The following is a 12,494-nucleotide window of genomic DNA, read 5'->3' on the forward strand; positions in this document are numbered from 1 at the left end:
CAATGAAAGTGCTTTAGTCATTCTTTTAATTCGTTGCCTTCATTATTTCTTGCTTTAATGGTACTATTAGTATTAATCATACTTTGTTTTTTCCATATATTTTATTATTATTGTGCTTCCATCATCAAAGCAATTATTATTTGGTAAATTTGCGTAATTTAGTACAAAGTTTAATACCCCAATGACCATTTTAACAAAAGTCTAGGTCCTCTAGCATTTAGAGGCTTGTTTGCCACACTTTAGCAAATTTGTGAGATTAGTAGTTAAATCTTAATGGCTTCCGTAACCTATTCTATAAGACACTTTTTTTTACCACAATCATGTGTTATTCCTAGTTAGTTGGTTGAAAATATATTTTCTCAATTTAATTATTAACTATTATAATTAATCAATAGAGTTACACATAGGAAGTAATTCCATTTTTGCATGGTAGGTAGTAGTGTGGTGTTACATCTCTTTCACATGGTCACGCACCACACAACTTTTTAACCATTTTACCTTATTCATTTTTATAATAGAATGAAATTAATGGGGTTGATGCAAGAGTTTGTAACCCAATGAAAAATCATATTACATAAATTAGACTAATGGTCATTGCACTACATGGTGTCTAACCTATAACATAGACATAGCCTATTTTCATAATCTTGCTTTGATTAAGTCCATAACTTGTATCATCCTAACAACTACACCTTTGATAATAATCTCATTCCAAAGAGCTATAGAGCCTTGCTTTCCATAAATTTTTGGTCTAACATTTTCGTTCACACTTTTTTTTTGTAAAAAACATATAAATAAAAAGGAAGTTGGGATGGAATTTTAATCACAAAAACTCAAGTATAAATTAGAACGGCTTTTATTCTATCTTCTTGTGGGTTTCTTTATAAGAACAAAACTTGTATGTTTCTCCAACGTGTAGGTTTGGTAAAAAGTGAACAATTATTGAAGTGGAAGAATGGTTTGTCTTGCATAATAGTTCAAAATATATTAACCATAAAAACCATACATGACCATTGAATGGGAACGAACCAATGAGAATTTTGGGTCATGATTTTGGGAGAATTAAAGGCATTACTCATGATCTAATCGAATGGTGTATTCAATTTTTATAACACATGTTGTAGCCTTTCAACGCCTCATTTAGTAGTGTGATCATATATAATTAGAAATTAAAGCACAAAGTAAGATAATTTATTTTTGATAAAAAAAAACCTGAAGTTATTAGACTATAGGTCTTATCTATATGTACTTCAGCTAATTCTTTCTTGTTCATAAAAAATGGAATTTGTATATGTGCAGGGTTTCTAGAATATTTTCCTTCAGTTCATCCAACACACTTTGTTGTTTGTATTTCTAGTACAACGTTTATAGAAACGAAATGAATCCATTTAATAAGCTTTCATTAGAGATTTAGAGTAGTCTTCCCTTTTTTTTAATTTAACTGATCCGTCTAATATATTTTCCGGGTTATTCCGGTTTAATTATATTTAATATGATTGGATTGGAATTTCTTGATACAAAGAAGTCCAATCTTTCTTTTGGTTAAAACTAAAAATCATAACTGTTTTTAAATCTGATCAACAATCGGACTGGTCGAACCACCCAATCTAATACGATCCTCACAACATTATTCCAAAATACATAGATGCCTTTGAGGCACGATAAAATTGTATTTTCCTTTTCTGTTTGAATGCCCTTGTTCCCAAAACGGGGAAATTAAAGAAGCCTTGCAAAATACAAGGATTCCAAATTATCAACCCTACTACTACTATAACTAAATATTAATTACTAGTTACATACACTCCACTCATTAAAATAATTAGCTGATTTTGACTCTTGCATGAGAGTGGATATGCACATTCATATAATATATAAATTACTTAGTGAAAGTTAATAATTTTATTTTGTCCACTAACCACATCTTAAGACAAATTCAATATCCATTGTCCTAAATTAAACTATGCATATTTCTACCAGCATCATTGTCAACTTGTCCCTTCACGTGTCTTAAGAATAGCTCATATACTGTTGAATTTTATTGCTATATGATTTGTCACACTTTCACTAGTACTAGTACAATCAACCAAAAATGTCATTTCATTCTCAATACTAAAAAATAATATCTATTATATTGGATTGATATGTGTGAGTGGTGCTTTTGTTGTTTCTAGTATCTTTTCATACACTTGGACTTTACATGAAAACATGTACACCAACCATAGCACTTTGGAAATACACTCTTTCAATATGTTTCCATAATTCTAGCAACAAGTCAAGTTGTCCAATGTCTAGTATAGTACTTAAGTCCTTGCATGCTATTAGGAACCTTCATATATTTAGTAATCTATAGTAAATAAATGAAGAAATGTAGGTAAATTCTTGATTAATGTATTCTCACCATGGCTTAAGCTTTTAGGGTTGATTCTTTTTCTTTTTTTCTTGATATGAACTTTTAGGATGAATGTCATTTTCTTATTGATAAATCATCCACAAATATTGCTTTATAAACCCTTGTATTTTATGATTATGGAGGCACTAAGGGCTCTTGGTGGAATAAGAGATGAGAAATTGATTTGGTAGGGAAAAAACAATAAGAATATATATCATAGTTTTCATAGGTGGTAAGGCACTATCCAATGAAGCAAGATTTAGTATTTCTAACAAAAGGGCATTCAAAACTCAAAAGACATCAAAAATATCATAAGGGATGTGTGTAGAAAGGAAAAGGGAATTGAAGGTTGTTCATATAACTTCAAATTTCAGAAGCATAGGCTTAGGAAGGATAAAATTTATAGTTTCAAGTATGAAACATGTTCAGAAGAGAGTGAAAATTATGAAAGTGTGTATTTGAATTGGTAAAGAAGTGGTGGCAAGAGTTAATCTCTAATGAGCATATAGTAAGTTTAAGATCCCACTGCATGGTGGAGACACCCCTTATAAAAGAACAATGGACAAAGGTAGAGTGGTTATCAAAACAATATACTTTCTTTAAATATAGAATGAAGTGCATGGTAGAAGATGATCCAAACCCTATTTTAAGTTTGCGATCGCGATTGCAGTCATTAATATAATTGTAGAAAAATATGGTTGATACATATAGGAACTGTGTTGTCGTTATTTCGGACTCCCAAAACTACAATATTAAAAATATCTTTTGCACAAAAATGAGGACTCGGGAGGGAATGAGTAGGTATACCATGGAACATCTCTTTTTTGTGGTTACTTTAATAAAGATGGAGGTTCAATTAATCATTTAATTCATCTCATATATATATATACAATTTATAATTTACAAATCTTTTATTTTTCTTTCCTTCTTTTTAAAATTCAACTAACAAAGAGATGCTCAATATTTGACAAGGGTTTTTCTTCTCTTGATCCAAACTTTGCAAGTGCTTGTATACTTCTACAAACTCTTGCACCAATAATTGCAAAAGGCCCTAAGTTTAAAATAAAAGTAAATCGGATAAATTACATTTAATCCGAATGACTCTTAAAAAGTTAAAAAATCCCCCAATCTCCTACATAAGTAGACTGTTTGGGACATTGGGTAAAACAACACCTGAAAAATTATAGGCATGACTAATTAAACATACATATGATTAGTTAGTATTGGCTACTACTCTTCCACAATTCCTAATAAATAAATAAATAAATAAATAAATAAATATATATATATATATATATATATATATGCTTGACACTATAGTATCTTTGTGATCTTTTTTAGGAGAGACTATTACTAGATATGCCAATAATTGAGAGAAAATGATGACACCTATCAACTTATTGGCCTTTTGTGTCATTTCATTAATTTATAGGACCAAGTGCCTCAAAATATATTAAAATATTAACAAAGAGATATCAACATCATAATCCAATAGTCTCACAATCATAGTGATCATAAATAATTCCATTTAAGATGGTGAAAGTTTTTTTTTAATGGTTGCTCATGACCAAGGGGGAGAAGGGTAATTCAGATTTACCATTATCACTCATAATGTGGCCAAAATAATATTAATAAATGTACTAAAAGTTTGATACGAGAAAATAATTGGGATTTGCAAACTAGGACAATTATCATCTTTAGACTTTTAGCTAGGAATGAGAGAGACAAACTTAAATGGTTTCCAACGTGCCTATGTTTTTATTCCTTTATTTTTTCTCTACATTATCAACATTTTTATTCTTGATTACTTTTTGCTTTGTTATAATGATGCAAGATCATGCATCAACATCGGTATCCTTTTCATTTTGGGCCATTGAGAATCAATTAATTAAGATTTTGATAAAGAAAATGGCTTCTTTTCCTTTGTGTTATATGTTAGAAAATAAAATTATCTTTAGACCCACAAGAATCAAGATCTTCTTTTCCTTGGAATTATAATATACTTCAATTGAATGTTTCTCTTACGCCATTTGTCTCGATTGCTTTCCGCAAAAGATAATGAAAAACATACATGTTAAGAAAATTTTCTAATGTAAAAAAATAGAAGTTAAGGTAAAAATCAAGAATAATGATGAATTAGAATGGAAAGATTGCTCCAAACTTGGAATAAGTTTAAGTTTATTTTTTGTGATAAAAAGTTTAGGGTGTAGTTGAAATCCCCGCATTCAAAGGTGAAATTAAGTCATTAGCCATAACATAGGTTTAGCTTCTCTTATCTAAAATTAACTTATACAACTTGAGATTGTAACTTATAATCATAAACCAACTAAGAATTGTGAGATTGTATGGCTCTGAAAATTTAGAGTTTTGCATGTAGTTGATTGAATTAAAAGTTGTTTGTCTAAATTAGTTGTAAATCTAGTTAAAACTTGTTAAATGATTTAAAAGGACATTTAATATATGAGTTTAAAATATGTGCATTGATAGTGTAATTTTTTTTACATTGTCAGTACATCATCCACCGTTACTTTGTATTACTTTTGTTTGATAGTCAATGGTGATTAATACATCAATAGTGGATGATTTGTTGACATTCTAAAAAATACTTACACTATGTTTGGTTGTAAGGAAAACAAGAGGAAAGAAAAGAGGGAGAAAGAAAAGCCATGGAATGTTTGTAACACTAAATAGGAGGGAAAGAAAAAAATGTAGATGAGTCCCACAAAAAAACTTTTCCTTCCTAGTTAGTCCGAAGAAGATATAGGATATTAATAATTTTCATTAAAATTTATAAACAAAAATTGTTATATTAAAATTAGTTTATATGTTACTTAAAAATATTAATCAATATTATTAAAAACAATTTATTTGATTATGTAATTTTCAACAATAAAAAATAGTGTTAAAAGTTAGACATGCTTTTATATAATAAGGGAATTTAAGTCATTTTAAATACACTATGTATAAATGTATATTTTCTTTTCTCATACTTTCCTTTCATTTTCAATCATACCAAACAATAAAATTATCATTTAATTTTCTACTACTTTTATTTCTTTCTACTTTCTTTCCTTAACTAAACATAACCAAATGTATATATATTAAATCCTTAATATATATTAATCTCATATTATCAACTAAATAATCAATTAATTAGATGGAATATTTTTTATTCGGGGTTTAAAAGACATGTTAATATGATAGAGAGAATTTTAGCTTATGCATAGGATATTCATTATTCATGAGCTAATTAGTCATTAGAGTAATAATTAAGTTGAGATCATAAATATAATTTCTTATAGAAACATACAAAAATTAAAGAATGTGTTATTGATACATATACATTATCTAACTTTATACTATTCCAAATCCAAATTAGCAAATATGTGAGGCCCACACTATATAGTGAAAAGAAAGGAGAAAATGTATATATTAGGCTATGCCTACATGACATTAATAGATAATAGTGTTACATTTCCTCGAAATTGTCATATAGTATTACTTGGAATTTATTTACCTGAAAATCACTAAGAAAATTAACAATCCACATGGTTAAAGCAACATAGATTCTCACTTATATAGGTGATGGTGTAAAGTTTCCAAATGAATTCATCTCTAGAGACATAACATAGCTTATCATTTTAGTAATCTAGTAAAAGACCATAAGAAAGAAAGAAAACCTATTTCGTATGTTAATTAAATGCAACTAAGTCTTTACAACTTCTTGTAGATTGGGATTTTTCCGGAAACAATGCAATAGAAAATGTCCACAACCACAACCTTCTCTTTGTTTGCATGTGTTTGTGGACTAAGCTATGATTTTGTTGGTTTATGCTATGTTTTTTGTCTTCTTTGTAGGTGTGTATATTGTACAGAAAGTAGTGTGTGTAAAATGGTGATGATTTTGTTGCACTTGCACATGCTTTATTACCTAGTGTGTATTTACATTGAAATTGGAAAAAAAAAAATTATTTTTATTAAAAAATTTGCAGATAATGTAAAAATGGAGCCGATTCATTGACTCTAAAAATAAGTGAATTTTTTTATTTCATATCTTACGCTAATGGTTGGAATTAAGGAGTATATATGAATTATTAAATTTTCGTAGAATAAATGACTAAGATGTGAAATAGTTTTTTTTCAGGTGTAAAATATATTAATGTTACTCTAATTTTTCTTAGTTTCTTTTTGAAGTTTGAGGATCTTAGCCCATCTATGGCCTAATCCGGAGAAGATGGGTCTTTTGGATGTGGGTTGGGTCCTAATCATCAAATATTTTATTGGCCTTATGAAAAAATCCACAATTTGCCAAGAGATTTTAAGTGTAATCAATGTGATATGAGTGAGAAAGTTTCATGGAAATGTGTGTTTATTCCAACCCTTTAATCCATGTTTATGACAAATGTGTTTCACATACATCATTCATAATAATGAAAAATATATGTGTACTTGATGGAATATCTATATATATAAAGATATTGGACTAACTATGCTTTTGAAGCACAAGACTATAAGTTATGCCTTGTAGAGTGCTCAACATAGAAAAAGGAAAATGGCAAGATTGCTAAAAATGTTGGAAGATTGAGAAGAAAATCAAAAGCTTGGAATGCATGAAAAAGTCAACTCAAAAAAGGATCAATGATCAAGTGCTTTGTTCATCAAATGTTAGGATCCTTATGCTAGGTAACTTAATCTCATGAATAAAGGTAACTTCATGTTTGAAAAACTTAGGAGAAAGAGAAGCACTTTTTGTAATCATATTGGATAAATTATATACATATATATTGCATTAACATTGAGACGGTTGGTGTATATTATTAATTAGATTTTAGTGGTATGAATATTGAAGAAAAAAACTACCATATTTTACACATTTAACATATTTACCGCATGTGTTTTATTAGTTTGTTTAAGTAAGTTTGTTACCTATTCATATACTATAAATAAGGTCTTATGCCTTAATCAAATTCAATGAGAAATATTCACAAATTTTATTTTACACTCCCATATCATTTTCGCAATATTATTTTCGCAACAAGATGGGGATATTCTAATAATAGAAATATGATAATAAGATTAGACATTGTCAGTATAAAAGATTTATATACAGTTACTAGATTATCTATTATTCATTTGAGTTACTTTTTTGAAGAATCAATCTTGATAAATATAAATAGTGTATGATACAATAACAATGTTTAAAACTCATCAGACATTTTTTATTTCTCATAACATAAAAAACAATTACTTATGCTGAATATTATTGGGTCCAGAAATGTCAAATATCTTGAACACACACAAAACCACCGGCAACTCAAATTTATGATAATCTTAAATCTTGTTGACTTCACCAATCACGACCCACCTACTTACTTCTATTTTATGAATGAAAGAGAAAAATAGAGGAAAATATTTGGATTTTGGATACATGAATATAACACATTATAGTACAACCAATGTTATCCTAAAAATTACATTCATCTTTTGTAAGATTTACAATATTATTACACATTATTCTTTTTAATTTATTGAGTCGTTATATCAACATATCTTCAATTATTTATGTATTTTGGTATAAATTATCTAGTATTCAGACACAGTGTCAACTACTTCAAATTCCAACCTGGCAGGAAATAAATTAATAAATGATTTATTGTGTGAGAAACATTTAGGAAATGTTAGAGGAAGAAATGGAATAAGAAGATATGTAGGAACATGTATGGGTACATTTGTCCTAAAAATTGTGGTATGAGTTTATAAAGGAGTAAATTTGCCATTTAAACTAGTTACATACATACAAAACTTATAACTAAGTCATTAATAATCTTGTCCTTTCCCAAACGCAATTGATAGCCAGACTTTAGATAGGACTTTAATTAATAAACTCTATTTAAAGAAAAAAATTGTGGGTACAAAATATAATTACACACATATAAGATAGGAAAGTTCAGTGGTTAATTAATTGCAAACAAAAAGAAATCTAATTGAAGTTTATCCTGCATTATTATTTTGTTAACTTTTGCGTGAAGGATTCACTCCATTAATGAAGAAGTAAATGCATGTTTTTCAACTTGTTTTTAATGACAAAAGTTTAATTTCATTATTATCAAATGAATAATTGTGTCTTCAAAAGTTATATTTCCCTTTGTTTTTTTAAGTACTTATTTTTCTATTAATAGAAATGATTCTAACTAATTTAAGAATATCTAATTAGCGTTAATACAAATGTTGCAATGTTGAAGTTAATCAACTAGGTAGACCAACATGAGTTGGTTTAAGTGATACATGTTTGATTCCTCAAGCAAAGTCTCGGGTTCGAATATTGTAGATGAAAAAAATACCCGCTGGAAGAGTTAGCACCACCTACCTATAGATCTTCTCAATTCGAACAGAATTGCATCCAGTGTGAAAATACTAAACCAACAAAATCAACTAGGGAGAAAAACATAATATTCATAAAGAATACACACAATTATGCCAAGAAAGGAGATAAAGTGGACAAAATCTGACACCATGTACCTTTCATTCTACTATTGATTTCATCTTGATCCAAATACACGTATGTTTGTACTATACAATATTTGAGTCGACAACTTTGACCAAAGTTGGCTGAAGAATATTCAACCTTGTTGCCACATATATTACTATAAATAAAGACCAAACACATAACATATTCATCAATCAAACAATGGCTTCAATTCTTAGTCTATTGTTATTTTCTTGCATCCCCTTCATTGCTCATGCAATTGTTCCTCAAAATGAAACCTTCAAATTTGTTAACTCTGGTGAATTGGGTCCTTACATTGTAGAATATGGTGCTGATTACAGAATGATAAGCATTTTCAACTCACCTTTCCAAGTTGGTTTCTACAACACTACTCCAAATGCATTCACTTTGGCTCTAAGGGTTGGTCTTCAACGTTCAGAGCAACTCTTTCGATGGGTTTGGGAGGCTAATAGAGCCAACCCAGTTGGTGAAAATGCAACCTTTTCACTTGGGTCTGATGGAAATCTCATATTGGCTGATTCTAATGGCAGAGTTGCATGGCAAACCAACACTTCAAACAAGGGTGTTGTGGCCTTTAGATTGCTCCCAAATGGTAACATGGTGCTTCTAAATTCTCAAGGTAAGTTCATTTGGCAAAGTTTTGATCATCCTACAGATACCCTTTTGGTGGGCCAGAGCCTAAAAGCTTCAGGCCCATCTAAACTTGTCAGCAGGCTTTCAGAAAAAGAAAACAGAGATGGGCCTTATAGCTTGGTTTTGGAGCCTAAAGGTCTTGCTTTGTATTATAAAAGCAAGAATTCTCCAAGGCCTATACTCTATTGGAACCCTTCTGATTGGTTCTTTATTCAACAAGGTTCCTTAGCAAATGTTACACTCACATCTGATCCAGAGAGTTTTGAAGTTGCACTTGATTATTATGTAGCAAATTCTTCAAATAGTGGCAATAGAATCCTTGGTAGGCCTGTGAATAATAGCACCTTAACATATCTTAGGCTTGGAATTGATGGTAACATAAAGTTTCATACTTACTTTCTAGATGTACGTTTTGGTGTTTGGCAAGTGACTTATACACTTTTTGATAGAGATTCTGATGAAAGTGAGTGTCAATTGCCACAAAGATGTGGAAATTTTGGGCTTTGTGATGATAACCAATGTGTTGCATGTCCATTGGAAAAAGGGTTATTTGGTTGGAGCAAAAATTGTTCTGCTCCTAATCCTATTACTCCATGCAAAACAAGTGGTTTTCACTACTATAAAGTTGAAGGAGTTGAACATTACATGAGTAAATACACTTCAGGAGAGAGTTTAAGTGAAAGTAGTTGTGGAAATAAATGCACCAATGATTGCAAGTGTGTAGGTTATTTCTACCATAAGGATGATTCAAGGTGTTGGGTAGCTTATGATTTACAAACACTTACAAGTGTGGCAAATTCAACACATGTGGGCTTTATTAAGGTTGCTGATAAGTGATAAAGAGAAGAGCTTAACATCTGATGTACCAGAAAAGTGTGTTGTTCTATATGTTACTTTTTCTCTGATTGGTTGGAAAACATATATTTAAGTTTAAAATCTAATAGTAAAATATTTCTCTGAACAATCAGAGAAAGTGGCATATGGAGTAACATATTTTTTTGGATAGAAGATGTGCGAGAAGCCTATGATCCTTGGAAATGTTTTGTTGTTATTATGTGTAATGTTACATTTATTTATTATCCTGTAGTAGTTTCAGATTGAAATAAATACATGTTCTCCATGTGGAGAACATTGATGTATAATAAATTATTAAATGTGGAATAAAATTATGTTTGGTTTATCTTGAAAATGTAATTTATATTCTTTAATTATAAGTTCCCTTTGCAAATTGGTTAACATGGTAAAACGAAGCTTAAAATTATATTTTTTTACATTACAAGTGTATCTCTCATATTTTTTGGATAATGAACTAATTTATTTTTGGGTATATGACTATCACTTCTAACAAATGTTGCTTTCGGGAATTAAATAATTGACATTTTGATTATCCTAATAATTTAGCCGGACCTTACATCACTAGGGACAATGTATTTGCGAGCAACTCTAGGTCCTAGCCTCATCATGTGACTAATATTTCTCATTTTTTTGCTAAACCACTGTATTGAGGATTAAGGTATGCATTTATTCATTAAATCATGAACAATAGTCTCATAAAAATTAAGTCAATCAACTTGAATATATAATTACTAACTTATGGTCATCAGTTTCAAATTTTAAATGTTAGATATATTGACATTAAATTTAATATAAGCAATGATTAGAACATTTATATCTTCATCCACAATCTCCACAAATTTTAAAAGAGCATCAGAAAAGGAAATAGAGTACAAAATAAATAAAAATAATCACAAGTGGAAACCTAAATAATAATCACAATCTATACATAAAAACAATCATGTATAATGTGTTGATCTCTATATGCCAAGTGGAAAAAACCCATGATATTTTTTGTCCAAAAATATAAGATATGACATACTTTAGTTTAAACATTTATGGGGATGTTCTTTTTTAAGTTCCAAAAGTTTAATTTTGACATAAATGGGTTAATGTGAAATATTTTCATGTTGTGTAATTTTGTGTCATTATATTTAATATGGTGAACCATATCCACATAAAAACTAGTATACAATAAAAATATATCAACATCAAATTCTAATAAAATATTAGAAGAGAATTTACTTTTTATGGATGTATCAAGGGAAACAACTACTAAAAGTGGTCATTCTTTTTTTAAAATGGAAAGTCAACATACAATACACTAAAATTATTTATTTTGAGTCATGCGTAACTACTTTAAATATATTTTTCGATTAGTAAACCTACAAAAATTTCTTCAATGTGAATTTTATAACATGAAGTTGGTAAGATTTTCAGCATATGCAAACTCATCGAAAAGTATTGTCAAACCTTTTGAAGCTACAAAAAGATAGAATGCTTAAAATATTGTTTAAGCTATTAAATGTTATACATTTTTCCATTTAACAATTATTTCCAGGGTGTTAACTTTGAATAAATATTTAATATGACGTAGGAGTGATATGAAAGGACAAAAATATAATGAATGAGGATAAAAGTAATAGTCAACAAGTTTATCACATAAAAAAAGTAATAGTCAGCAATCATGTTCATAATTTGTTACTTTAATGGATGGATGGCCAATAAATAACAGTTTTTTACTATAAAATCATTAACTTTATTATAAATTATCATTATCATTGTTGTTAAATACAATATAAAATACCATCAATATGTTGGTCTAATAGTATAAGGTCTCGCTAGATCCCAAAACTATAAAAAGTCAAAGGTTTGATTTTTTAGAGCAACTTTTACTTATTGAGAGGGACAACCACACAATAGGAAAGAAATATTTCTTTACTGAGGAAATATTATTGATATTACAAAAGTTACTTTCATGTTATCAATTTATTATTCATTATTATGGCTTATACCTCATCTAACATGCTTAGGGTGTTAGTCTTATAAAAAAATGGTTAATTCATGGTGAGTCATGATGCACGATAATGCTTATATAATTCAACAAAAATGGTGTGCTTGACTTGCTTT

At 29.0% G+C, this 12,494-nt stretch overlaps 1 protein-coding gene across 1 annotated transcript; it reads left to right on the forward strand.

Moving 5' to 3' along the window:
• LOC109334135 (epidermis-specific secreted glycoprotein EP1-like) lies at positions 9,052-10,666 on the forward strand. The gene is made up of 2 exons (XM_019569708.1): positions 9,052-10,370; positions 10,546-10,666. The coding sequence occupies exon 1, from the start codon at positions 9,078-9,080 to the stop codon at positions 10,365-10,367; it is 1,290 nt and encodes a 429-aa protein (XP_019425253.1). The 5' UTR covers positions 9,052-9,077; the 3' UTR covers positions 10,368-10,370; positions 10,546-10,666.

The sequence above is a fragment of the Lupinus angustifolius genome, chromosome LG19, assembly GCF_001865875.1.
Source record: "Lupinus angustifolius cultivar Tanjil chromosome LG19, LupAngTanjil_v1.0, whole genome shotgun sequence".
In the NCBI taxonomy this organism is placed as follows: domain Eukaryota; kingdom Viridiplantae; phylum Streptophyta; class Magnoliopsida; order Fabales; family Fabaceae; genus Lupinus; species Lupinus angustifolius.

Excerpts from the sequence above, each read along its gene's own strand:
- LOC109334135 (XM_019569708.1), top strand. The coding sequence starts at position 9,078 with ATGGCTTCAATTCTTAGTCTATTGTTATTTTCTTGCATCCCCTTCATT.